A 27,841-nucleotide genomic window follows, 5' to 3' on the forward strand; every position below is an offset into this window, starting at 1 on the left:
GAGGTTTCGCCAGAGAGGTTAGATCAGGGCTCAGAAAGTGCAAGAAACGAGACCACCATGCTCCACCAAACACTTAGTGCACAAGAAAGACTGTGATTCAAACCCGGGACCCCCACCCGTCTGCAGGTCCTTTGCTCAGACACACCTGAGCAATCCAAGAAGGATTCCCCTTGAAGGCCCCATTATTCTGCTTTGCAGAAGGACCAGGGAACTGGAAGGCCAGTCTCCCTCCTGGAGGGCTGGCTGCATGTCCAGGGCATGTCTCTTGCCGTCTCTGAACCCCCCATCTTTGGACCTGAACAACCATCCTTCTGGCTCCAACAGACCTCACTTCCCTGACATGCATATAAGCTCAGTAACTACCCAGCAACTGTTAATAAAGATCATGTGGTGAGCGGGGGTGCCAGGGGAGGTGGCTACCGGTGAATTTCGTTCCTTTTTTTTTGCTTCTCCAGAATTTTCTGACTTTTCAACAACAAACATAACATTACTTCGGAAATTTTTTTAAGTGCAATAAAATGAAGACAAGAAATCAAGCAGGTGGGGCCAGGAAGCGCTAGGGCATAGAAATGCCTACACATTGCTCAGAAAATAACCTTAAATGCGATGCCTGTTCAGGGGGCCCTTGATTCGCCCAGGGCTTCATAATCACTTCAAAAAGGCCTGCCCTCCGCAACCACCAAGGCTTTATCAGGGCTAAGGAGAAGAGGAGGAAAGCGAGGCCCCCCGCTAGCATACCCACCTGAGCGTTCCTAAGCGGGCCCCTCCAATCAACATCACCACCAAATCCGGCCAATCCGGCCTCCCCTTCAACCACCAAGGCCAGCTAGTGTTTGTAAGGCGAGTTCCATCTCCCAAGTGGCCAAACTGAAGCCTGCATTTCTTTGGTGGGGGCGGGGAAGAGGAGGTGGCGCTAAGGGGACACACAGCTTGTCTTTGGGGGGGAGGGACACGTTGCATATGTTTGCAAAAGATAACAATCATTAAAATTGCTGGCTTACTTACTTTACTTTGCGATCAGGGAAACAGACCTTGCACTTGGCAGGACTCATATTGACCTGCCCGGCGGCCAATCCCACCCGGCTCCTGCCGGAATGCAGGGCATGCACCCCTTAACCTCCTGAAGCCGACCCCGCTCCCGGGGCCCAGCAGGGCAGCCAGGTCGCGACAGGGAGGCGGAGGTGTGGTCCGAGGGCCGCTCCGGCCCGGCTGTGCCGCAGCCTGCAGGTGCCTGACCAAGCGCTGCGCTTCCTCCATCCCGAAGAGTCCTGCGCGCAAGTGTCCGGGGCAGAGGCGCCCGTCCAGGCCCCGCCCCCAAACGGACCCCGCCTCCAAGAAGGGTCCCGCCCCCCGCACAAGGCCCGGCCTCCTTACCGGGCCCCGCCTCCTGTCCCCGACAGAACCAGGCTCCGCCCTCCGGACCCGCCAATCGGGGAGCCGCCGCTGACCTTGGGCGCCAGACGACAGCGGCCAGAGACTTAAAAAAGCCCTCTTGGCTACTTTCCTCCCCAGCTCCCCTGACTGGAGTAGAAGGGTTCCGGGATGGCACCCCCCTGCATACTGGCAGCTGGGAAAAAATCTCACATTTAATGTGCTCGAATACACACAATAGGGAAGTGGTGGAAAATACGGTTTATATAAAATATGAGTCAGATGTCACCAGAGTGCCTGGTAGAAGCCCCCCAAGGCAAGTCAACTTCTGGCCTCCAAGTTCCTGCCTTTGCTTATTCTTTCACCTCTATTCCCAGGGACATGGTTGCTCTAGGCCCTTCCGGCCCCACAGCTAGGGCCACATCTCCAGGAGGCTCCGTCCATGTGGCCACAATGTGAACAGTGACCTCCCCTAGGAATTATATAAGCAGCCCTTCCTGAGGGCACCAGTTAGCGCTGCTCTAACCATATAACTTTATATAAACTTCATATAAACATCTCCTTCCAACACACACTTTGGATCACCTGGGTTACCTGGTAAAGGGAGCTCTTTCCAGACAGGAAAGACCCCAGCTGCCCTGTGACCCTAAATGAGCTTCTTTCTGACTTCCAGTTAAGGAATGATTAAGTCACGGGAAAGAAAGGCACAGCATAAGGAATACAGTCGTTGATTCCGTGGTAGCGATGTATGGTGACACCTGGTAGCTGCACCCACAGCAAGCACAGCATGACGTATACATTTGTCCAGTCACTATGTCGTACACCTGAAACTAACGTAACATTACTCAAAAACATTTTTAACACATAAGCTGCGCTCTGGTCAGACTAACACACACTTAGTGCTCTTTTGTGCCTTTGTCCTCTTTCACAGCGATCCTTTCGTTTTTATTTCCATAACGCAGATAAGGAAATGGGACCCAGAGATGTATGTTTCCCAAGGGTGACAGAGCTGAGCCTTGAACCCAGGCAAACTGATTCCAGCTCGAACGAATGAACTCTTCCGCAAGGAGTTATAATAAATAAAAAGGATCCAAAACACTGCCTAGAAAACACTGCATGATAATAAATGCAGCCTATGTTCACAGCAAACAAAATACCAAAAAATAATGTAAATATTTGCAAATGAATGCCCATGGGAAGGCACAGCTAGGGCCCCATCTCCAGGAGGCTTGGTCCATGTGGCCACAATGTGAACAGTGACCACCCCTAGGAATTATATAAGCAGCCCTGCCTGAGGGCACCAGTTAGCGCTGCTCTAACCATATAACTTTTTCAACAACAGGATTAAAAAATAAAACAGGTGAACAAAATGATCAGTTCTTCAAAGTTTCTAGAAGGTTCTTCATGGCCTTATCTTCACTCCCTCCAAAAAAATCAGACCCACCATAGGCTGATTTGCTTTTTAAAGTTCCAAACCAACCCCCCCCAAAATTCATCCTCTAAATGACCCAAATTTAAATACAATCACCTCGAAATAGGGAAAACAATTAAAATCAGGCAATGAAAATATTTCAAAACAGCCCCACCCTACCCCAAATCAGTTAGGATCAAACGGGAGAGAACTCTCACCAGTTTACTTGCATTGCTCTGGGGTTTTATTCTCTATTGACGAAACCCCAATGGCTGTTGAACAGTGTGGTTATGCTAACTTCTCTGCTAATACAGCCTTGGAGACATCCTAACACACCTCACTCTTACGTGGGGGCTTCTCGAGAAAAGCACTTCACTTCGACGTCTGCGCTTTGCATGTCATCAGAGTGATCATGACTTGGATTTTTCTCTGCCTGCATTATAAGGTATAGAATATGGGACGGAAAGAATAATACACACTCCCACGCACAACACCGCCTTTATATAAACATCTCCTTTAAACACCATCACTGTGATTTCAATGACACACTCTGAACTTGGCTGCAGATGCGGTCTCATGCTCTAAGCCCTTCTGCTCAGTCTCCTTAGAGGCTGAATTTAACTTGTTGGTATTGTCGAGGAAAAACCCAGGTCAGTGACAAAACACACACACACACACACACACACACACACACACACACACACACACACACACACAAAGAGAGTGCACTTGCAAGTGGCTAGCCACACAGTGGAAAGGCCTGAGCAGTGAGTGGCCTCAAGCCCGTCCCTATACTCTGCGTGACCTTGAGCAAACGCCTTCTCTCCACTTCTCTGTGACATCATCCACATATGATGTGCATTCATTCAAAGAAAAATAAAATAACCCATTTCAATATGTGATGGAAGAAATCTTCCATTAACCACAGAGCAGAAGTGACAGATTCTTCTAAAGCGGGATACCAGTACTTGAGAGAGAAAGGGATGTTCCGGTGCTCTGTACCCTGTATGAATGCCAACGTCTTAACCTCAACAGCCAGCCCACAAATGAAACACCGCAAAAACAGGGACCCCCCCCCCTTTCCCCAAAGACCCCAGAAAACACCTTAGGAGCTAAAAAGTTTTGGAAATGGGGTTTCTGCCAGCCCCTCCCTAAATCAGTAAAGGAATGAATAAATTAAAACATGATCAAAAGATCCATGGGATTTCATTGAGGGACAAACAAAAATATTTACAGGCAATTTAAAGTTTTCTGACCTGCACGCTACCTGGAGCAGGGAAGAGGTGCAGAGGGTGATGATGAGCGGAAGGACCCAGGGGATGCCCACTGCAAGCCGCCCCGGGATGCCACTGGGACGGAAGGGTAAACCGAGTTCCCGGTGTCAGCTGGCTTGCCTGCTGTTCCTTCACTGCGCCTCCCCGGGATCTGAGGTCTGCCCTGCGAAGCCTCTCTTAAACTCAACACCCGGGGCATGGAAGTGAGCAGTGGGGGAGGTGGCAGGGAAAGTTTGTATTTCATCCATTTGTCAGGGACACTGCACCTGCCCCCTTCCTCTTCCTCCTCTGTGGACACAGGTTGCTATACCTTAAAGTTGTACGCCTGGCGGGGCTTGGGAAGATCCATGGCCACAGGGGAGAACTCTGGAAGATGCCCATTCCAGCGACAGCACCGGAGGCAGCCCCTGGGCCATCCACACCTGCCACTTCCTCTCCTGTGATCTCAGCATGCTTGTGAGGTGGACGCCAGCATTATCCCGTTTCGACAGAGAAGGAAACTGCAGCTGAGAGAGGTCATGGGGCTGGTCTGTGATGGGAAGCCAGACCTATCTGGACTGCAGGTCCCGGGTATGACACTGTGCTTTGCACTGAATGACAGAGATCGCACTGTGGCATGGCTTTAAGTGCTGGGCTCCCAGCCACTCAAGTAAGCCTGACACCAGCCCTGTGAGGTAGGGACCACTGTGACCTCGTTCTGGAAGTTGCCGGGGCGCAGAAAGGGAAGAGCTCGGCCCAGGCCACCTGACAGCCGAATGGAGGAGTCAGCGTGCCGGCCCACAGCCGGCCACTCTCCCCACCTGCGACGGGAAACGCTCTGGGTTCATCGCCTCTTAGGCTCCTCCGCTGGCCTCTCCAAGGGCAGGAGCCAGGTCCCACCGTCTGTGTACCCACAGTGTTGTCACAGAGTCTGGCACGTAGCAGGGCTGCAATAAATTCTTCCAAGCCAATGAATGGATGGGACAAACCTTAGCTTCTCCACTTGACCGTTTCATCTCTGACTTTGTCCTTAGGCTTACCTGGTACCCGACCATCCACAGTAGCCGGCCAAGGAGAAAATGGTTCTAAGTTAACAAACTTTATCACTGCTGTCCTCCCTCCCTCTCCCAGCCCCCCACGCACACCTCCACACACAAAGAACCAAAAGTGAAAGCTGTTAGAGCCAACAAGGACCTCAGAGCATCCCAGTCCAGCCCCCTGCGAGGGCAGGCGACATCCCCAAGGTCACACAGCTTAATGGCTGGCCTGTGAATTGCTCCTGACTCTTCTCACTAATGCTAAGAACAGGTTAGGAGGAGGGCAGAGACATCTTTCCTGGAGCCCAGGTTAGGCGTCAACAGCGGGAGTTTGCAGACCAGTTTCTGATCCACACCTGCTGAGGGTCTGGGTTCCAATGGCCCCCAGGGCCTATGATCATCCTGTTGGGAGACCCCTGAGAGACCCCTGAACCTCTCTGGGCTTCAGCTGCTTGTCTAGGAACTGAGATGACTGGTTCACTTTTTGCCCTCAATATTTTTTATAATGTTTTATTATTAAACGTTATTAATACTTATTATAACAATATTTACAGCAAAAATTTAGAAAATGCAGAAGAAAATTTAAATGACTTATAACTGCACCACACAAAGATAATGATTATTAACTATTTTGACACATTCCTTATAGACTTTCCAGCCACACACACACACACACACACACACACACACACACACACATATTTATTAAGCGCAGGCATTTTCTGTGCTTTCTAAGAGCCAGGGAACATTGTAAGCACGTTACATTATCCACAGTCCCTTATCCAAAACTCCAAACTCCCAGGACTCAGTATGCTTTGGAATTTGAGAACTTCTGAGGGGGGGATGGTAAAACTTTGTTTTACATTTTCATGTTACTATTTCTGCAGCAGAAGGTGTGAATATTCACACAAAACAGGATAAATAAAGACTCCAAACAACTTCACATCTATTCATGGCAGATTTTTTTTCTAAATGAGTTCATGGCCAACTTATGAACTTCTGGGTCATAACTTTAAATTTCAGGACTGCACTTGAGTGACCCTGAACTTGTCCCATCCATTCAGTCCATACATGCACCCCACAGGGTAGAACAATTAGGGTAACAAACTAGTAAGAGACGGCTCTGAATTGGTATCTTACCCCAGACCCACTGTGCAGCAACCACATTGCCCCTTGTTGACCAAAGTGGGATTGCCCCGTAACCTTCATTCCACAATATGTGAGCAACCATTCCGTCACATGTAATGTTTTTACCAGATTTGTTTCTAAGGGTTTGCATGGGAATTCCACCCCTTAGGGACTATTTCCAAGTCCACGGAAAAGCCAATCCCAACCCCTGGCCTGAGACAAACCCAAAAGGGAAGAGACGAGAAGGCGACTTGAACAGACAGCACAAAGTCATTGGGTCCATAACCGTAGCCCGCCCTCACCAGCTGGGAAGATGGAAGGGAATAGGGAGATTGTACGACCATATAAAATGCAGAAGAAAAATTGGGGTTTAACCACAGAACTAGTCTATAAAATTACAAGATTTATGCAGAGTTTTATGAAAACAAAAATGGTACTGCTGCCAAAAAGCAACAATAAAATGCCTATTCATCCATCCATCCATCCATCCATCCATTCATCTCTTCATCCATCAATTTACTCATTCATCCATCTATTCATCCATCCATCCACCCACCTACTCATCCATCCATCCATCTGTTCGTTCGTTCGTTCATTCATTCATTCATTCATTCATTCATTCATTCATTCATTCATTCATTCATCTATTCCCAGATTCATTCATAAACTGTTTTGCATGCCCCAGGAATGCAGAACTCTGTCTTTAGCAAGCCTGGGTTGATCACTGCTTCATGCATTTATTTATTCAGAGTCTACCATGAACCCACACTAGACTAGGCAGTGGGGAAAAGCAGAGACCCATATGGCCCCATTGTCATGGAGTTTGCTGGCCACTATAGGAGACAGGAAGCAATCAAGTCAATCAACGCACAAGGAAATTAAAGACACAATCTCCAAACATTAAATATTGTGAAAACACACCAGAGCAATCAATCAAGAAATGGAGCCCCATGGGGAATAGTTTAAAGATGGCGGGGGGGGGGCACCTGGGTGGCTCAGTCAGTTAAGTGTCTGCACTGGGTTTGGGTCATGATCTCAGGGTCCTGGGATCGAGCCCCATGTCGGGCTCCCTGCTCAGCGGGGAGTCTGCTTCTCCCTCTCCCTCTGCCCCTCCCTTAAATAAATAAAATCTTTTAAAAATGCTAAAAATAAATAAAAACTAAAGGTGGCAGAGGGACAGGGAAGGCCCTTCAGAGGAGGTAACTTTGATGGGCAGGCAGGATGGGCTACGGAATTTATGGGGCCCAGTGCAAAATGAAAATGTGGAGGCCCTGGTTCAAAAGTTAGAGAATTTCAAGAGGGTGACAGCAGAGCTGACCACACAGGTCACACACAATGAAGCAGACCCTGGGGGGAGATTTAAGGGTATGAGGGGGAAAGTGACCACTTCAGTTCAGAGGGAACAGCAAGCACAAAGGCCCAGAATGGGGATGCAAGTATGAGTATTCTGGAAACTGTAAGGGCACAGGGGGAAGACAAAGGCCCCTTTGAAGATCATTCAAAAAGAGCTCCCTCCCCCCAAGCCACAAAAGTAAACAGGCGCTTTTTCTATCCAGCTGCCTAGCTGGTGGCCCGGCAGCAAGAGGCCAGCATGGACCACAAGGTGACCTTCGAGGTGACACGGAGGCCAAGTGGCTCTCTGAAGAAAGTGCCAGCAGCAGGGAAGAGCCACAGACCTATCTATGCCACTTCTTTGCTGTGGCTTCCACGTAAGTGCAGACCCCTGGAATAAACCCCCCAGGTCTTAGTTTTCTGTCTGCGAAGTGGGAAGGGCTGAAAGAAGTAGCTCAAACCTCCATGGAGGCAGGGAGCTGCCACCATATTGCAGAAATTGAGCCTCAAAAGGTTAGGGGGTGTGCCCGAGGGTGCAGAGCACTTAGCACCTGATCAAGAAAAAAAAAAAAAAATACAGGAGCTATCTGGATTCTAACAGGGACTCTTTGTCAGCACACTGGCCTTCTATACCAGGCTTCATTTCCTCAATCCTCCAGGTGGTTGCAAGCCACCTGCCCACATCTCAAAGTGGCCTGGGCTTTTGACCTACGGGCCCCAGCGAAGAGGCATTCCCACCCTGCATAAGGGAAAAAGCCCAGCAGTGGCCCTCCACAAAGCAACACTCTGGAGGGTTTGGAGGGGATTGGGAGGTCCCCCTGAACATTTCATCAGAGTTGACCCAAGACGCTACCAATGGATGTAAGCAAAAGGGTCAACGAGGGGCTGCCAAACACCTGGCTACTGAGGGTCCCAAAGCTGCCCAAATACCAAAGCCGAAGACTCTACAAGAGGATGACGGAACACTTGGCTTCGTTTTGATATCATTGTTTCCAACAGGCTGGAACACGCAGGTTATGACATCATTCTTTTCATGCAACCAACCACCAGAGATAGCAGCACCAGGACAAGCGTCTAAGCCTTGACTCCCTGAAGATACCGCCCCATGGGATTCTCATTCCAGGTCATTAGGAACAACAAACCCATGCTGGTCTCTTCCATCAGAGGCCCCTCATTTGGGGACCCTACTGGAACTGGAAACGTTCCTCACAGAAATGACAGTATCTTGGGAGGCACCAGCAGAACTACCTGAGTTGTCCTGGGTGCCAAAATCCTAAATTCTAGACTCTGGAAAGCACATAGATTGGGGACAAAGTACCTGTCCAGTGAGATCTGTGACCAGAGGTCACACTTCAGGGGGCTGTCCAGCCTCCCATGCTATAGATGAAGAGGTAGAGGTTCAGAGAGGGTAAGGGACCCACCCAAGGTCACACAGCACATTGGTCCTCCTTGTGTACCCTACTACGGCCCTTTGCATCTCCCACCACCCCACAGTTTATAAAAAACCATGATCCCTCTGCCCCCTTCCCCCAAGTCCTGGGATAAGGCATGATAAAAGATTTACCTGCAGTGCTAAGTTTCTGTGTAATGAAGATACAAAGGCAGAAACCTCATTTAATACTCGGGCTCATTGTCATGCAAAGACAAGCCCTTAGTTAAGTATCTTTTGTCTTCATAAATGCAGCAGCTCAGAGAAGCTATGGTTGAAGCACAAGCCAGCAAAGACCCCTAAAAATGGTGGTGGAAGACAGTGAGTAGTGGGGAGACAGTGGGGAGACTTGCCCCAGCTCCATATTTTAACCTACCATTTATCGAGTGCTTTATTCCCTTGCTTAATACCTTGGAGACATTAGTTCATTTGATCCTCACAACTTTCTGGGAATCCAGAACTCGGGAGAGAATAATACTAGTAATAATGTTACTATTTGGGCATGCCTACTGTCTTGATAAGTTTTTAATTAGCGTTGGTAGAAATAATTCACATGGTTGACTTCTTCTTATCCATTAGGGCTGGAGCTGTGCTAATGTAATAGCCAGCACCCCATATGCTATTTAAATTTCAAGGCATTAAAATTAAATTTTTAAGTTCACTTCTTCAGTCAGACTAGCCACATGTCAATCTCCATAGTCACATGTGACTAATGGCTACCATATTGGACAGCAGTTCTAGAACATTCCATTCTAGAACATTCTCTCATGGCAGAAAGTTCTGTTGGCCTGCTCAAGTCTAATTTGAAAGTTGCCTCTTCCAAAAGCTCTCCACTGACCTGACCACCTAATTCTAAAATAGATCCTCTCAAGGTACTCCCTCTCCTGTACCCTGCCTTCCTCCTGGACGGCAGAGAGGACATGTGGAGAAATGATCTTATCGGTGTACCTGTTTATTTGTACTTTTCCCATCTCCCTGATGGCATGCTCCTTGAAAGTAGCAACATCTCCATCTTGCTTCCCATGGAGGCTATTGTGATAACTGTATCTCGCCCCCTCTCCTACTCAGATACCACTTAGCAACCCCGGCTTGGACGTCCACTTCTAACATTATCTCTGATGTCTGTCAATTTGGGTGAATTCCTCTAATCCGCTTTTCCCTAAATCCTGCCGTCTGGCGGACCTGGCCTCAAAGCTTGGCTCTGCCCCTTCCCAGCTGTGTGGTCTTGGGAAAGGTACCTCACCTCTGAGCCCCAGTTTTATCATCTGCAAAATGGGAAACCACCACCATCAGCCGTGTACTGTTGTTCTAAGGATCAATGGATCATTGATATACACTGTAAAGTGATGGGTGAAGTGGGTGCTGGGGCTGGGGGGGATAAAGAACAAGCCAAGCAAAGGAGTTGGAGGGGAATCTACTGCTTATTAAGTACCTATTATGTACTCAACTCTGTGCCTACTTTACAAACATTACCCCATTGAATGCCGTGAGCATTTCACAGATGAGGAACTGAGGCCGGGAAAGGTGAACACCATGCCCAAGGTCACACAGTTGGGGGTGGGGGGTGGCAGAGTCAAGGTTGAACCAACTCTGGTTCTGACACTTTGTACCAGACCCTGAAGCCTTCCCTTCCTTGAACCCTTCCAGAACCTCAAACTAGTTTCCCCCTGAAGATCGTCAGGATGGGGAATACTTGCCTTTTCTCTTTTCTCTACCTTCTACTTCCAGTCACCAGGGTTCAAATTAAGCTCCCTGGGAATGTGGGTGCCTATGGAGGAAGCCACCTCCTCGTCCAGGCTTTTCACATTTGGGAGAAAGAGTACAAGAGGTGCTGAAAAGAACAGCCAGTGAGATTCTACCCCAGAGGAGGGAACAGACCAGAAGGAGGGAAGAAACACCAGAAGGGGGGCAGAGAGCTCTCTGACCGGCCAAGTGATGGCTGATGGCTCTTTTCTTTTTCCCTTGTCTGCTCCCCAAGTTTTCCACCTGGAACTACTGTATTCTGTTTGTAATTGGGGAAGGGAGGTGGCGAAGCTTGAACACAACAACAAAAACAAACAAAGCCATCCACTGCACACCTAGGATATACTCCCACCCGCGGTGGACCTACAGGCGGGCATTTGTTTCCAGCAAATGTATCCGAGTTTCTGCTTTGAAGGCACCCCTAGGGGAAGGTATATATTTCACTTGTTAGTTACCCATTGAGAGAATCCACAAACAAATAAACAAATGTCTCTTCAAGAGGCAGGGAACCTGTCCTTCCCTCCAGGCCCCCATCATCCCGTGTGGCTCTCGTCAGCTTAAATTGTAACGAGTCACACACAAGGTCATCTTGCCCAGCCAGGCCAGTTTCTTCTAAAAGGACAGTCTCCTGGCACCGGGCCCCTACACGCAGTAGATACTCAATAAATAATTTTGAAAGGAAGGAAGGAAGAAGGCAAGGCTTATGTTTTCTGCACTTCCCGTAAGTACCCTCGACACGTGGGCACCAGTGGCTGGCCTGACTGAGCGGGGAAGGGGGCAGCCCCCACCCTTACTCTGTGCCGCCCACTTAGGAGGACCCAGGGCCCGTTACCTCATAGCGGGGACGGGGCTCTCAGACTCGCCTACAGCCAGAGCGGCCTCCAGGGACAGGGTCCCCAGGCTGGCCCGGCTGCTCTTCCGGGAGGACTCTCGGAACAAGCCCGCACCAGGGTCCTCATCGGACGAGTTGTCATCAAAGGAGCCCAAGACGAAGTTGGTCATCAGCTGCCTCTTGAGGTGCTCCTGCTTCTCGTCTTCTTTGGAGAGCGGTCTGGTTCGCTGGCCCTGAGGCCTGGCTGGAGATGACAGGCCATTGGTATCCGGGGTCCTCAGGCCTTCGGTCCCCGTCCCATTGGCTTGGAGCGCTGCGGGGGCGTCATCAGAGGAACAGGGGTTTCCTGGGGCATTCTGGTGTGGGGGTGGCCTGGAAGTTCTTTGCCCACAGGCATCTTTGGGACCTTTGTGGGAGGCTGGCTCAGCCTGGTTAGGAGTCTCTGGCAGAGGGCTGCGGTCACCATTTTTTTGTGGTGGCTCCCCTGAGCAGTCTGAGGCTGGAAAGGGCTCCTGGCTTGGGATACAGCTCCCTTCTGATTTACTCTTGGTGACTTGCTTAGAGTCCATCATTTTCCCCCAGATTTTTAACCAGGAAAAGGTCAAGCACGGAGAAAATCAAACAAGATAGAAAAAGAAGCAATATCATTCAGAAAACCTGTAAAGAAAAAAGGGAAGACATTTTAGAGTCTACGAAATTGAGTTATTTCGGTCTTAAAGGGGTTCGTTCGTGGCAGCTGGGCTGCTGTGTATTCAGCGGAGAGCACCAGAGGCGAAAGGCAGTGGACACAGCAGCTCTGCCCACGATGTGCTCTGGGGTCCTGGGCACGTTCCTGAACACCTCTGGATGTCAGTTTCTCCCCTCTAATTTAGGTACACCAACAAATGCTCACCATAAATCAGAAACATGCACGGAAGAAACAGATCATGCCTGTTAAAGGGCTCTTGTTACAGACTCTTAAGACCCAAAAAGTAGAAACAATCCAAACGTCCATTAACTGAAAGATGGATAAACAAGAGGTGATCCATCCATACAGTGGAATATCATTCATTTGTAAAAAAAAGAATGGAGCAGTGCCTGAGTGGCTCAGATGGTTAAGCGCCTGCCTTTGGCTCAGGTCCCGATCCTGGGGTCCTGGGATCGAGTCCTGCATCGGGCTCCCTGCTCAGTGGGGAGTCTGTTTCTCCCTCTCCCCCTGCCTCTCCCCCTGGCTTGTGCTCTCTCTGTCTCTGTCTCTCTCTCAAATGAATAAATTTAAAAAAACTTAAAAAAAAAAAAAGGAATGAAACACTGGAATTGCTACAACACATATGAATCTCGAAAACATTATGCCAACTGAAAGGAATCAGCCCCCAAAGACTACATTGTATGATTCCATGTATCCCAGAATAGGCAAATTCATAGACACAGAGAGATTAGTGGTTGCCTAGGGCTGGTGGGAGGGAGCTAAAGGGTACCGGGGTTCTGTCTGGAGGGTGAAAATGTTCTAAAAGTGTAGTGATGGAAAAAATAAAATAAAACTGTAGTGATGGTTGAACGACTCTGTGAATGTACTATAGATTACTGAAGCATATAGCTTACATGAGTGAACTGGACGGTATATGAATTACCTCAATAAAGCTGGAATCCAAAAAGAAACAAAAGACTCATCACTGTATTCCAATTCATAGATATAAACAGACTATTGCTTCTGCCATCATCAGCTTCACCACCACCACCACCATCACTGTATTACTGTCATCATCATCATCATGGTTCTGGGAGGAGGAAGGGCACCTTGCCTTGTTTTCTTCCTAGCACTAGTACACCTGGCATGGGATATGCTTACAACTAGAATGAAAACCCAGCAAGACCAAGGGCAGTCTGTGCTGTTCCAGGGTCCAGAACAGCATCCAGTAACACGTGAGAGCTTGGGGCACCTGAGTGGCTTGGATGGTTAAGCATCTGCCTTCAGCTCAAGTCATGATCTCCAGGTCCTGGGATCAAGCCCCATGTCGAGCACTCTGCTCAGCAGGGAGTCTGTTTCTCTCTTACCCTCCACCTCTCCCCCTGCCCTTACTCATGCTCTCTCTCTATTCCTCTCAAATCAATAAGTAAAATCTTCTTTTTAAAGTGAGAGCTTAACAACAGACAGAAATTCATTTTGTCAAATACAGGAATTCAGATATTCTGATTTCTTACCCATGCCTCTTCCTGCTACACTAATTCTGTCCTATTAATGAGTAGATCATTATTATTTGACAAAAATATTGGTTTTTTTAAAAGATTTTATTTATTTGAGAGAGAGAGAGAGCACGAGTGAGGGTAGGGGCAGAGGGAGAAGCAGGCTTCCAGCTGATCAGGGAGCCCTATACAGTGCTCGATGTCCAGACTCCGGGATCATGCCAGGCAGACGCTTAACTGAGTGAGACACCCAGGTGCCCCAGAAGTAAATATTGTTAATAAGCAAACAAAACACAACCTGAACATGTTGAAATTTCAGAACAAATTTTGCCTCAGGCTACAGAAGTACTAAAAAAACAAACAAACAAAAAAAAATAGCACCGCAAAGCTCAAGTATATCAACTTAGCATCTAAAAGGTTTTTTTCTTTTTAAATTTCAACATTATGTTCCAAAGGGAAATGGAAAAGTTCTCAAGTTTTCCTAGAACTGCATGATCTGAATACTTCCTTTAGACTTTGCACAACAGAATTTGCTAAAATGTTGTCCAGGGTATTTTCCAAGTTATACCTAGGGTCAGGAGGCTTTTTTCTTTTCTTTTCTTTTCTTTTCTTTTCTTTTCTTTTCTTTTCTTTTCTTTTCTTTTTTTAAAGATTTTATTTATTTATTTGACAGAGAGAGAGAGACAGCCAGCGAGAGAGGGAACACAGGCAGGGGGAGTGGGAGAGGAAGAAGCAGGCTCCCAGTGGAGGAGCCTGATGTGGGGCTCGATCCCAGGACCCCGGGATCACGCCCTGAGCCGAAGGCAGATGCTTAACGACTGAGCCACCCAGGTGCCCCAGGAGGCTTTTTTCTTTTAAGATCATCAAGTTTCTTTTTAAAGAAAAATCTGTTGAGGGCGGTTCAGCGTCAGCCAATATAACAAATCACATTCATTGAACAAAGAGGGAAACCACATGATCACCTCAATTAGCACCAAAAAAAAGCATTTGGCAAAATATAATACCCTTTCATGATTAAAAAAAAAAAAAAAGTCAGACAAGTAGGAACAGAAAGGAACGTCAATGTAATAAAGCACGTTTATGAAAAACCTACTGCTAATACATACTCAGTGGTGAAAAATGAGAGCTTTCCCCCTAAGATCAGGAACAAGACAAGGACGCTCACTTTCACCACTGCTATTCAACACTGTACTGAAGGTCCTAGCCAAAGCAATTAGACAAGAAAAAGAAATAAAAGCAATCCAAATTGAAAACAAAGAGATAAAACCATCTCTCATCATAGATGGCAGGATCCTATACAAGTTTCCCTGCTAACCTGAAAGTAGAGAGGTTCTTATGAAACCTTTCCTAAATTGAAATGGCAAAAAGCAAAGAAGCAATTACCATTAATTTATATGGAAACATTTTTCAGCATTCCTAGGCCCACAAAATAACCCCTCTTCGGCTTTTCTCGGTAGCTTAGGACACATCTTGCTAATGACACACAAAATAAATCAAGATAAAGCTCAGATGCTCACAGACATAGTTTAAAGTTATGGTGGCTTGAGGCTGAGATGCTGAGTGTAGTTCTTGCCAAAGGAACTTGGTGTGCCACTGCCACTGCTCAGGGTACATGCTGCCTCTATAACAGCTCTCTGCAAAACAAACGCTGAATGCTATTTTCACTTTTCACCTTTTCTCCCAAAAGCAAAAATCCTCTTCGGATTTCTTCTAGTTAGCAAAAACAGGTACTAACGTAGATCTAATGTAGGTCTCTTACAAAAGCAAAGTGGCATAATGTGAATGTTCAAAAAGCAGGAGATACCTGTGTATAGAAAATCCTAAAGAATCCACACATATAAAAAAAAACCCTAAAAGGAGTAATAAACAAATTAAGCAAAAGTGTAGGATACAAGATCAATTAGTTGTGCTTCTAGGCACCAACAATGAACAATCTGAAAAGGAGGGGTGCCTGTGTGGCTCGGTTGGTAAAGTGTCTCCCTTTGGCTCAGGTCATGATCCTGGGGTCCTGGGATCAAGCCCCACGTCAGGCTCCCTGCTCGGTGGGGAGTCTGTTTCTCCCTCTCCAGCTCTCTTTGCCTCTCCCCACCCTACTCGTGCTCTCTCTCTCTCAAATAAATAAATAAATCTTTTTTAAAAAAAAACCTGAAAAGGAAATTAAGAAAACAATTCCAGGGGCACCTGGGTGGCTCAGTCAGTGAAGCGACTGCCTTCGGCTCAGCTCATGATCCCAGGGTCCTGGGATTGAGTCCCGCATTGGGCTCCTTGCTCAGAGGGGAGCCTGCTTCTCCCTCTCCCTCTGCCTCTCCCCGTTTGTGCACTCGCACTCTCTCTTTCAAATAAAGAAAATCTTTTTAAAAAAAAGAAAGAAAACAATTCTATTTACAATAGCATCCAAAAAAATAAAATATCTAGGAATAAATTGAACCAAGGAGGTGAAAGACCTGTACAATGCTAGTGTATAAAACATTGCTGAAAGGAATTGAAGAAGACTAAGTAAATGCAAGCCATCCCATGCTCCTGGATTGGAAGACTGTCTACCATTAAGGTGGCCCTACTACCTGGAGCAATATACAGTTATGGAACTGCAGGGAACCCAAACAGCCAAAACAACCTTAAAAAAGAACAAAGTTGGAGGACTCATACTTCACAATTTCAAAACTTACTGTGAAACTACAGTCAGAATAGTGTGGTGCTGGCATAAAGACAAACATAGAGACCAACGGAATGGAATGAAGAGTTGAAGAGTCCCGAAATAAACCCATACATCTATGGTCAATAGATTTTTGATGAAGATATCTAGACCATTCGATGGGGGGTGGGGGGCACTTGGACAGTCAGAAGAGCGTACAACTCTTAATCTCAGGGTTGTGAGTTCAAGCCTCACGTTGGGTATAGAGATTACAAAAGAAAATAAATAAACTTAAAAAATTTTTTTTAAATTTAAAAAGGACCGTTCAAAGGGGAAAGAATAGTCTCTTCAACATATGGTTCTGGGACAACTGATTTCCAAAAGCAAAAGAATGAGGTTGGACTCCTAACTCAGAACATACACGAAAATTAACTCAAAATGAGTCAACAACTAGGGCGCCTGAGTGGTTCAGTTGGTTAAGCATCCAACTCTTGATTTCGGCTCAGGTCATGAGATTGAGGCCCCCCGTCAGGCTCTGTTCTCAGTGTGGAGTCTGCTTGAGATTCCCTCCCCCCTCCCTCTGCTCCTCCCGCTCGTGCTCTCTCACTCACTCACTGTCTCTCTCTCTAAAATAAATAAATAAATCTTTTTTAAAAAATGAGTCAACAACCTAAATATAACAACCAGGGGTGCCTGGGTGGTGCAGTTGTTAAGCGTCTGCCTTCAGCCCAGGGCGTGATCCCGGCGTTCTGGGATCGAGCCCCACAACAGGCTCCTCTGCTGGGAACCTGCTTCTTCCTTTCCCACTCCCCCTGCTTGTGTTCCCTCTCTCGCTGGCTGTCTCTCTCTGTCAAATACATAAATAAATAAATAAATAAATAAATAAATAAATAAATAAAATATTTTTTTAAAAAATTAAATAAATAAAAATAAGAACCAAAACCACAATCGCTTCTCGGCCTTTTGGCTAAGATCAAGTGTAGTATCTGTTCTTATCAGTTTAATATCTGATACGTCCTCTATCCGAGGACAATATATTAAATGGATTTTTGGAGTTAGGAGATGAAATAGGAGCTTGCTTCGTTCACTCCACGCATTGACCTGGTATTGCAGTACTTCCAGGAACGGTGCACCTTCTCGGGGGTTAGAAATTTTTTGGTAATAAACGACAGAATTGGTCTCTTCCCAGCAAAAAAAAAAAGAACCAAAACCACAAAAAATTTAAAAGAAAACATAGGAGTAAATTGTCATGACCTTGCAGTTGGCCATGGATTCTCAGTGTGACACAGAAGCATAAGCATAAAGAAAAAATAGATAAAGTGGACCTCATTCATTAAACACTTCTGTGCATCTAAGGGTACTCTCAATAGAGTGAAAAAACAGCTTACAGAACGGGAGAAAATATTACCAAACATGTGTTTGGTAATAGTTTAGTATCCAGAATATATACAGACGTCTTACAACTTAACAACAAAAAGACAACCTGACTCTAAAATGAGGGAAGGACTTGAACAGACATTTCCCCAAAGAAGATACACAAATGGCCACTAGCTCATGGAAAGATGGATCCTACATCTTTACGGAAATGCAAATCAAAACTGCACTGTACCACTTCACACCCACAAGGATGGCCACAGTCAGAGAGAGAGGGAGAGAGAGAGAGAGGGAGGGAGGGAGGAAAGGAGAGAGAGAGGGAAGGAGAGAGGAAGGGAAGGAGGGGGGGGAGGCGAGGGGAGGCTAGGGGGGGAGAGGGGAGGGGAGGAGAGGGGAGGGGAAGAGAGAGACAGAGGGGAAGGAAAGAAGGGAGGGAGGGAGGAAAGAAAACAGCAAGCTCCAGGCGAGGATGGGGAGAAACCGGACCCCTGCAGGCATTTGGTGGGAATGTGAAATGATGCAGCTGCCGTGGAAAATGGTCTGGTTGGACACAGAACTGCGCTATGACCCAGTAATTTCACCCCCAGATGTAGCCCCCCAAAAAAACTGAAAGCAGGGACTGAAACAAATAGAGGTGGACGCCTGTTCACAGCAGCACGCAACTCTCTGCCGCCCTTGCCTCACTCTCTCCCAGGGCTCCCCAGCCAGGGCACCCGGGCTCCAGGGGCTAGAGCATTCTCGGTGGTGGGGGCCGTGCCGCCCCTTGTAGGGTGTTCGGCAGCACCCCTGGCCTCCACCCCACTAGAAGCCAGGAACACCCCTTCCCTCAGTGGTGACAACCAAAAACGTCTCTAGACCTTGCCAAACATCTCTGGGGACAAAACTGCCCTCAGGCAACAACCACTAGTCCAAATTCCCAGGTTCTACACCCTCCCTCCCTCCTTTTTCTAGAGGGTGAGATCCTCCTGGGGACAGGTGAGGACCTCCTGGGGACTCATCTCTTGCACACAGCAAGTTCACAAAATGTTTGAAAAGGGTCAGCGAGAAAGGTCAGTGTCCTGAAAACTGCTGGCTCACACATGCCCCCAAGGACAGATTCGGAAATTCGTCAGTGGCAGATGTCATCACCAAAAATGCTGCAAAGGCTTCTGGCTCCCTTGGCAGCCGAACAGGTCAGAGCGTTACATCCTTCCCAGGCAGGAGAGCATAGAAATGCTAGCATCTCCTCACCCCAAAGAGAAAAACACTTTAGTCACTGCCCGGAAAACAGAAGAGCCACATCCAGGCGAAACTAGGCTGCAGTGGTTTGGGATCTGGGAACCCCAGAAGGCGTTCTTTACCTTGATCCCCAGTGGGAAACTGACCAAACTAGGCAAGGGTTGCATCACCAGAACTCCTTGGGCACTTACTTGCTCAGGAAATCCTGGCTGGCTAGAGGAATGGCTGGAGGGGATTGCGGCTGGAAGGCTGGCCCCCGGAAAGGGGTGAGGGGAGGGGAGATGGGCAGGCTGGGGGGGGGGGGGGTACATGCATGGTAGGTAGGCAACTGAGGGGTGGTGCGGGGAGCTGCCAAGCTCTACATTGGAACCTCTGATGAATGCAGTGACCAGCAATTCTCTCCAGTTCGCCCCCCCTCCCCACCCAGCAAATCCTTTAAGATCTGCTGTTCTTCTGAAAAGGGCCACGGACCCAACACCCCACGCCGATCCTGCAGAGGTTACCTGCAGAGAAAAACCTATGTATCCTTTCGTTTGGTTTGTTTTGTGGAGTAACAATGGGTGATCCGAAGGCCACCACACGAGAACTTTTCTCCAGTGAGTACACGGAAACAAAAGGGGGAACTGTTTGAGAAAATTTCCAAACAAACTTTGGGTCTCAGTTTCCCCATCTGTAAAAATGGGGATACTCGCTCTTGCCCCATTTACCTGCATTTATCTGCTCTTGGGATAACACATCAACACAGAGAGCATTTACACATAGGTACACATTGCGAGTGTAGAAAGCCTGCCGGCCTCCACCCCTCAGAACAACTCTGATGGGTACTATTATAGCTGCTGTCATTATTTCACTTCCATTTCACAGTTCGGTAAGCTGTGGCTCCGAGAAGCTCAGCACCTTGACTTTGCTCAAATCCAGCCCTGACACCCACACCTTTCCCACCGCCCCCCTCCAAAAGTGGATGTAAATAAACTCCATAAAAGGGGCGGTGTTACAACGAGCCCTTGGATACGATCATAAAGCCAGACACCTTGCTGTGTCCCTGGAAGATGGAGCAGCAGAGTGACATGTAAACTTACAAGGCCAGACATGCATGGTGGTCCAGGAGGAGCACTGTGCAGGTGGTTTGATCCCATGAGCCGTAAAGGCGAGACTAGTCCTCCCAGCGAAGCTCTGTGGACCATGCCATGACAAGCTGTTGCCCTTCGCTGAAATAATCCAGCTGACCTGAAAACTGAGCTCAGCCAAAGCTATTTTTGTTCCTTGCCAACCAAACCCAAGCAGTAGCTGCCACGTCCCAGGGCAGTCATGGCTCCAGTCAACACGAATGCAGGAAACCACTCGGTACCAACAAGAAGGTGCAGTGACCAAATGGAAGACTGGAGGGGGCTAGGCAGGGGGTCACAATTTGCTTTCCAGCTGCTCCCCACCCCTGCAACACACACCCAGACCTAGCCAGGTCAGTGAGGGGCCGAGGGGGCAGAATGTCAGCGTTCAACCAGAAATCCCGTGTCACGCTCTCATTTTTCCTCCCACCAAGATGAACTCGTAGGTGTCTGCGGCTACTTACCATCGCTGTGGCCATGGCCACCAGCTCCACTGTCATGTGGGTCTGAGACGCGCCCACAGGGTGACTAGGGGAACCCAGCCCACAGGGTGTCACCTTTCAGCAGGAGGCTGGTATCATGCATCAGGCTGTGGGAGGGGAGGAGTCTGGCTGGGCCAGTGCCCCAACAAGGTGAATTTTCACCCAAGTCAGCCATGCTCTTATTCATCACCCACAAATATAAGCCACTCGCAAAGGTCTGTGCTCAGCCCTCCCCTGACCTCAAGCTTAGTCACAGAAGAGGCTGTCTATGCTCTCTGGGGCTGGCCAGCCCATAGGGCCACCTCCCCCTAGCTTGCCACGTTCCTGTATTCAGGCCTACTTCACCGCTTATACAATCACCCTCTTGCCCAAATCTGTCTCTGGACTATGCTCCTCCAGTGCTCCCCTAATCACAAGAGCCATTGTTCCTATATGTTTATCCACCAGACATTTTGCTGGGGTTTGGCCAAGCAAGGCAAGATGGAAAGAGAAGCAGACTCTCAGGACGAAGGGTGGGTAGCCAAGAACCCTCCAGCTGGCGGGTGGATGGCACAAGGTCCTTCTGCTGATTCAGAGATAACGAAGGTGATAGGAGCTAGCCGTGTGAGGTTGCCCAAGCGTTCAAAGCTGACTAGTGGATACCTTAACCTGCACTCCGGCCTGGAGAAATAGAGGTCTCAAGCCACCGTGTTTCCCAAAAATCCACCTGCTCCAACCTGCAGCCTAGGAGGGGACACATGGGGATCAGCGAGGCCAGCGTCCTTATTTCAATGAGCAGAGGCCAGAGGTCCCACGTGAAATGAGTGACAGAGCCCTGCCCAGCGCTAAGGTCCCGGCTCCAGGCCAGTGCTCCTTCTACACCAAGGTACCATTCACAGCAAAAATCTACTGTCCTTGAGCACCTCGTCTGGTGCCCTGGAAGGTAACCCAGGTTCACATCGCAGCTCTGCCACCTACAAGCGGGATAAGCCTTGGGCAGTACTCTCCCTGAGCCTCAGGTCGCTCATCCTCAACGTAGGGTAAGGACGTCCCTAACAAGACAGAGTTGTCGGGAGTCCAAGGTGATCGCCCATGTGGGACCCAGAGTACAAGGCCCAGAACGGATTATCCTAGAGAATGCCATGAGCGGCCGCAGCACTGAGAGCCCGGGGTAGGCAGAGTCACCACGGTGACACCCCACCACCCCACAGAGTGTCATCTCAGACGCATCACCTGCCCTCTGTGAGCCTGAGTTTCCCCATCGAGAAAAAAGAAGGGAAAGGACAAAGCCCCACCCACCTCAGAGGATTAGGGGAAGGACCAGCCAAGACCTGCAGAGTCACTGAACACGACCATCCCCTTCTTGGTGCAGCGGAATGCAAAGAACAAGGCAGGTCACCAACAGTGTGGTTTCTGCTGGCGTCCTCCTCCGCAAATGGACACCACGGACTCACATTAGGGTAACGGGCACCCATGTGCCACCAACCAGGCATCGGGGCCACTCCCTGAGGATCGGCCAGCCCAGGTGGGAAGAGGCAGAACCCCCAGGGGACAGCCCCAGGACTCACCAGCTTCTCGGCTCCCCCAGCCTTGAGCGGCTCAGGGACGGCACTGTTTTCCCGAAGGGCAGAGATCTCTGGGGCCTCGGCAGCCTAGGCGAGGCTGGATTAACTTCTCATCGGGTCCCTCATCTGACAGGGGACTCTGCGTGATTTTTTGTTGCTGCTGCTGTTGTTTTTCAAGGGGGGGGGGTGTCACATTTTATGTTATTCAGGAAGATTTTTTTTTTTTTAACGCTGACACAGGCATTAAAGAAAGGAAGAAAGGGGATGCCGGAGAACACTACAGGGGATCAGAAGGGATACCTACTAAATCACTGGGAGTGTTTTTCTGTCACTAGTGTCTCCTGAGCATGTACCTATCACAGCCCTTGTGCTACGAGCTTCATATGTGTCATCCCATCAACTTCTCCCTGCATCAGGGGCCACGCCTTACTCCCCGTGAGGAGACGGGCTCAGTCCCTCCCCAAGTCCACACTTTGAGGACCCAGGTGGCCTCACTCAGGAAGCCCTCGCTCCTAACCCTCATGAGCTCTCGCTCTCTGGGCAGGATTTCCCTCCATGAGTCCTGAGAAGGGTCCCAAGTTAGCAGATCTGGGAAGTGACTGTCAGCACTGTTTGGTTTCCTAGAGCTGTGAGCTGGTTCCTAAATCCCTGAGTCCACTGCTAAGGGACTAAAATGCAACCAAGAAATAAACAGCAGAACCACTTCTCTAAGCTTTGGCGTTCCTCTCCTAAGACAGGTTTTGGGGGAGACAGCAGAGTCCTGCTCAGATCAACAACAAGTCTTTCAAGGGGTGCCTGGGTGGCACAGCGGTTAAGCATCTGCCTTTGGCTCAGGGCGTGATGCTGGCGTTATGGGATCGAGCCCCACATCAGGCTCCTCTGCTGTGAGCCTGCTTCATCCTCTCCCACTCCCCCTGCTTGTGTTCCCTCTCTCGCTGGCTGTCTCTATCGCATAAAAAAAAAAAAAAAAAAAAAAAGGAACAAGTCTTTCAAATCAAGATCTAGCCGATAGACTCCCAAAACCAGGAAAAGCCCAGTCCTTCCAAGGGTGGAGACGGGCATGAGGGAGAGCTAAGAGACACATTTGCTCTGGGCCTCTGAGGGATGAATAGGAGTTCACCAGGTTGCTAAAGGGGGCAAGATGTCTCAAGCAGACGTTGCTCTTGGCGCCATGCTCGATGGTGAATTCATAACTCCACTGACTGAAGATGGGGGCTCTGCCAAAGTTACTTAACCAGGAGCAGTAATTAGCAAAGTGTTCTACTGTGAAGGATACTCATTGTTCTCTTTAATATTTTTTGCATTGGAAGAAGACACGTGGGGGCGCCTGGGTGGCACAGCGGTTAAGTGTCTGCCTTCGGCTCAGGGAGTGATCCCGGCGTTATGGGATCGAGCCCCACATCAGGCTCCTCCACTATGAGCCTGCTTCTTCCTCTCCCACTCCCCCTGCTTGTGTTCCCTCTCTCGCTGGCTGTCTCTATCTCTGTCAAATAAATAAATAAAATCTTTAAAAAAAAAAAAAAGAAGAACAGGACGTTCTTAAAAAAAAAAAAAAAAGGAAGAAGACACGTGACGGTGCACATGACAGTGCAGGGAGGGATTAATTCAAGAACCTCACCTCCCCCTGTGATTGGGCTGAGGGCACTGGGAGGGTGAGACGTCATATGCTTCCTCACCCCAGAAGGAAAAGTGCCCTGGGAGAGCAAGAGACTTTCAACCTTCACCTCAAACCAACCCTGCTGTCCCTAACTCCCTAACCACAAATGCTGAAGCAGGGCTTGACCTCACACACCTGACACCGTGACCTGAGCCAAAACCAAGAGTCAGACACTTAACCGACTGAGCCACCCGGGGGCCCCAGGGGAAGTAGTATTCTCACTCCATTTCACAGATTGGGCATGAAAACCCAGTGCCCAGGAAACAAGAGTGACTCACCCAAAGTTACACAGCTCGGAAGTACATGGAATTCAACCCCGCTCTGCCTGACCCCACAGCCTACATCTGTAAGAGGGGGAGGTGGGCAGGCTGTTGATCCAATCGATTAACTGGATACCTTCTTACACAGGTGGATCCGAAGTCTGGAAAGGAGAACCAGGGAGAGTCGACAGTTCTCAAACTAATCACTTGTCAGAACATCTGGGGCTCCGGAGAATCCCACGGACCGTGAAAGTAAGCACAGATTATCTACGTGTCTGGGGTCTGGTACCAAATCCCAAACGACCTGATCTGAGAGTTGAGCAGGTGTGCAGCAGCCGGAGCCACTGATCTGGGGACAACTTTGGGGAGGAAAACACATGGATGAAAAGCCAGTGAATTTCAGTTTTCCCGGGCTCACTGCAGGTGCTCAGTGAACAGCTGGTGAACCAAGCCCAACTCGTGATGGGGCTGATCTGCTGGCCCAGGCAAAACTGGCCCAAACGGTTCCAGCCAGGCACCTGCCTTGAAGAAATGTCCAAGGGGTGGGTCCCCACCTGAGCCATCCTTGTGGAAACCGCCAGAGCCCACGGTTGGACAGGCAGGAAGGTGGAGGAAGAGTGTTGGCGGCCTGTGGTGCTGGAGCCACAAAAGCCTAGAAGCAGGAGGGCCAGGAACTTTGGCGCTTTCTGGGAACCAAACAGCCTGCCTGGCACTGAGAAAGGGGTGGAGGGTGGGGGGCAGCGGACAGGGACAAATGACTGCAGAGTCACAAGAGGTGTGAGGGACTCACACCTCCTTCTCGGAGCCACAGAGAGCTGCGGCGCAAGAGTTAATAGACTCTGCGGTCTGCCTGCCTGGCAAATCAGCTCCACCACCCACATACTGTGTGCCCGCAGGCACAGCAGTTAACCCGGGCTCAGTTGTCCCATCTGTAAAATGGGGAGAGTAACAGGACCAACCTCAGCACCCTGAAGGGCAAGTCAATGAACTCAGGTAGGTAGACTGCTTAGCTTGGCATAAATGAAGCAAGATATCAGGGGCTACTGTGATGACTGTAGTTCTTTTTCTCATTAACGTTGCTACTCAGGGTTGTGCTGAGCAGCCCCTGCCTTGGAGACCAAGGGGCTTTGTCGAGCATGCCTTCTCCCTGATGGTTAGCTAAGACGTGGTGGGTATCCCTTCTACCAACAGCCCCTGGCTCTGCTGGCTGAGGGCCTCCCCCAAGCCTAGTGTCAGGGCAGGGCCAGTGCACCATCCGGCCTGAAAAGCGGTGATGTAACTCCCAACCTGAGTCAACCTGACCTCCAGGGGACAGTTGCTCTCCTTCGAGGCTGTCCCAGCATTTCCCACCAGCTTTGGCAATGTGGTTGCAAATGTTGTGAGGAATTGACAAAGCCCCATGGGTGATCTGCCTCTCTAAAAAGGAGCAACCTCTCCTCTGTCCTGTCCCTTCCAGAACAAAAAGGAAAAACAGCCCTAGACACAGAATCAGAGGGTCTGATTCGAGCGTTGGCACCACCAGCAGCCAGGAAACCCTGCAGTGTCGGTTCCGTATTGGAATCTCTGGACCTGAGCTCTTCATTTCTGAATGATGCCAACCTCACAGGGGCTCTGGTAAAGACTAATAAGCAATGCGAACACGTGCCTGGAACAGCTTGTAGGTTGTGTGGACAGAGGGCACCGAGAGCAGTCTTGAGGGCCATCTGCACCTGCTAAAGGGCACTGCTGCAGAAACCTCTCCAGGCAGGGTGGGGGTCTGGAGCATGGCCCGGTCCTGGAGACCCTCGCTGGAATCCCAGTTTAACCAGCGTAAGCAGGCCAGCCCCACTCGTAGGTCATGTTTTTTGCCAGAAACTAAGCTAGGTCATTTCTGAGTTTGAAATTAAGATCCCTGTGGGCAACACAGTGTGTTGGTTGGAGTACGGAATCTAGAGTGGCGAGCTCCAAGTTCTACTTCTGCTCTGTACTTTCCGTGTGACCTTCAGCAAATTTCCTCACCTCTCTAAGCCTTGGTTTTCTCATGTATTCAGTGGGGATGATAAGACTGCCTTCCTCAGAGAGCTTTTGGTGAGGTTTACATGAACTAATATAAAGAACGCAAACGAAGAGTGTTCTAATATTTATCGCGCTCTCCATGACGCACCAGGCATGGTGCTAAGTGCTTGACCTGAGATCAAGGTCAAGCCACTGTTATCACTTACTTGAACCATCGTATAAGCCTCTTGACCCAGCTCCCTGACCCCAGTCCTCAATGCACAGAGAAGCCAGGAGGAACCCGCAAAACAACCTAGTCCCAGGTTATGATTTCTATGTATTTCTATGTATGTTCCCACTAAAAGGAACCAGGACTGCTTGGGGAAAATGGTTCATTCCAGGGCTGGGGCAGAAATGTGCATGGTGAGCTGCGATTTCTTGTCCCTGAAAACAAGGACCCTGAAGGGGCTTGCCCTGCCAAAGAAGAGATACCCGGGCCTGAAAAAAGGTGATCACTGGGGGCGCCTGGGTGGCTCAGCCATTAAGCGTCTGCCTTCGGCTCAGGTCATGATCCCAGGGTCCTGGGATCGAGCCCTGCATCGGGCTCCCTGCTCAGTGGGAAGCCTGCTTCTTCCTCTCACACTCCCCTTGCTTGTGTTCCCTCTCTCGCTGCCTCTCTCTGTCAAATAAATAAACAAAATCTTTTTAAAAAAAAGGTGATCACTGTGGTGGATTGAAATACATCCAAGCAGTTTCAAAAATCGTGTGGTCATGTGTTCCTCAAAACAAAACAACCTCAATGACACCTTGGGAGCTCACAATGGTACCACTCATGCCTCTGAAAACGAACTTAAAAAAAAAAAAGGATGCAGTCGAGCATTTATCCTGCCTTTCCTGTAGGAAAATGCTCTGTATGCCAGAGGGTGGATGAGAATCGTTATGTTACAGAATGATAGCTAATATGTGAACGAGCATGGAGGCAAGTAGGAAACCACATTCCCAACCAGTAAGGAAATAATACTGACCTAGGGCTCTGACCGTCCACGGCTTGTAAACTATTCAGTGAAAGGCTGCTGGGGACTTTTCAAGGGCAATCAGGCATTGACGTCGGTTCCCACGTGCCCTGAGGAGTTCACATCACTGAAAACGGGATAACCTGACATTATGTTCTTCCCGACACTATGCAGCGGACAGCACACCATGACACGGCAGCACGGGAAAGCAGTCTCGCCGAGGATTTGGACCTGAACTGATTCAAGCCTGGAGACCTGAGCACTAATTTACAGGGACAGAGGAACACAGTAAATGACGCTTGAGTGATGTGTCATCAGCTACATCCAAAATGTAGACAAATGACCGAGTGTCTTCAACAAGTAGCTGGCGTTTAATAAAGGCAGCGGGGCGGCTATTGCAGATGAAGAGAGACTTAACAGGACCTCTTGTGGGTCCTGACTGGAACGGAACGAGCGTTCAACATCTCTGAGACAGTCAGAGGGCGCGGAGCATGAACTGGGCACTGGGTACAGGAAATACCATAAATGCTGTTGGAAACCAGCATTTTAAAAGTCCATCTCTTTTAGAGACAGGCGGTGAAATATTTATTTGGCTCTGAGATTTGCTTGAGAACAATCCCCCATCCTAGGGCAGGGGGAGGGGGCGACCCCAGAACTCTAGTTAATGACAGGATGCAATTAGTACTCAGGGAGAAAGGTACTGATGAATGCAACTGACGTGAAATGTGATGGGTGTATGGGTGCTCCCACACAATTCTTTCAACTTCTGTAGGTTTGAAATTTTTCACAGTAAAATGGGGAAAACACAGGGAAAAGGGTGTATGTGTGGGTAGATGAAACCAGAAGGGCAGAAGATTGATGGTTATTGAAGAGGGTGGTGAA

General features: G+C 48.9%; 1 protein-coding gene and 1 non-coding gene across 5 annotated transcripts in view; one reads left to right on the plus strand and one right to left on the minus strand.

Annotated features, from left to right (window-relative positions):
- Positions 1-27,841, minus strand: part of ACACB (acetyl-CoA carboxylase beta) — a 122,625-nt gene that overhangs the window by 88,300 nt on the left and 6,484 nt on the right. Inside the window, exons 1-2 of one of the 4 annotated variants that reach the window (XM_045791489.2) lie at positions 20,494-20,646; positions 11,537-12,193 (exon numbers count right to left, since the gene is read on the minus strand). In XM_045791489.2, the coding sequence (XP_045647445.2) occupies positions 11,537-12,108 (572 nt within the window). In that variant the 5' untranslated portion in view covers positions 12,109-12,193; positions 20,494-20,646. Of the gene's footprint in view, positions 1-1,005; positions 1,287-11,536; positions 12,194-20,002; positions 20,132-20,493; positions 20,647-27,841 lie in introns of those variants that run through there. The other 3 variants (XM_087857265.1, XM_045791488.2, XM_045791491.2) reach the window with 3 other exon arrangements.
- On the plus strand, positions 17,279-17,469 carry LOC123788263 (U2 spliceosomal RNA). The gene has a single exon (XR_006778463.1). It is a non-coding gene; the product is annotated as a U2 spliceosomal RNA (small nuclear RNA).

Source organism: Ursus americanus, chromosome 30, assembly GCF_024610735.1.
Source record: "Ursus americanus isolate L20-20 chromosome 30, mUrsAme1.1.p, whole genome shotgun sequence".
NCBI classification, from domain to species: Eukaryota; Metazoa; Chordata; class Mammalia; order Carnivora; family Ursidae; genus Ursus; species Ursus americanus.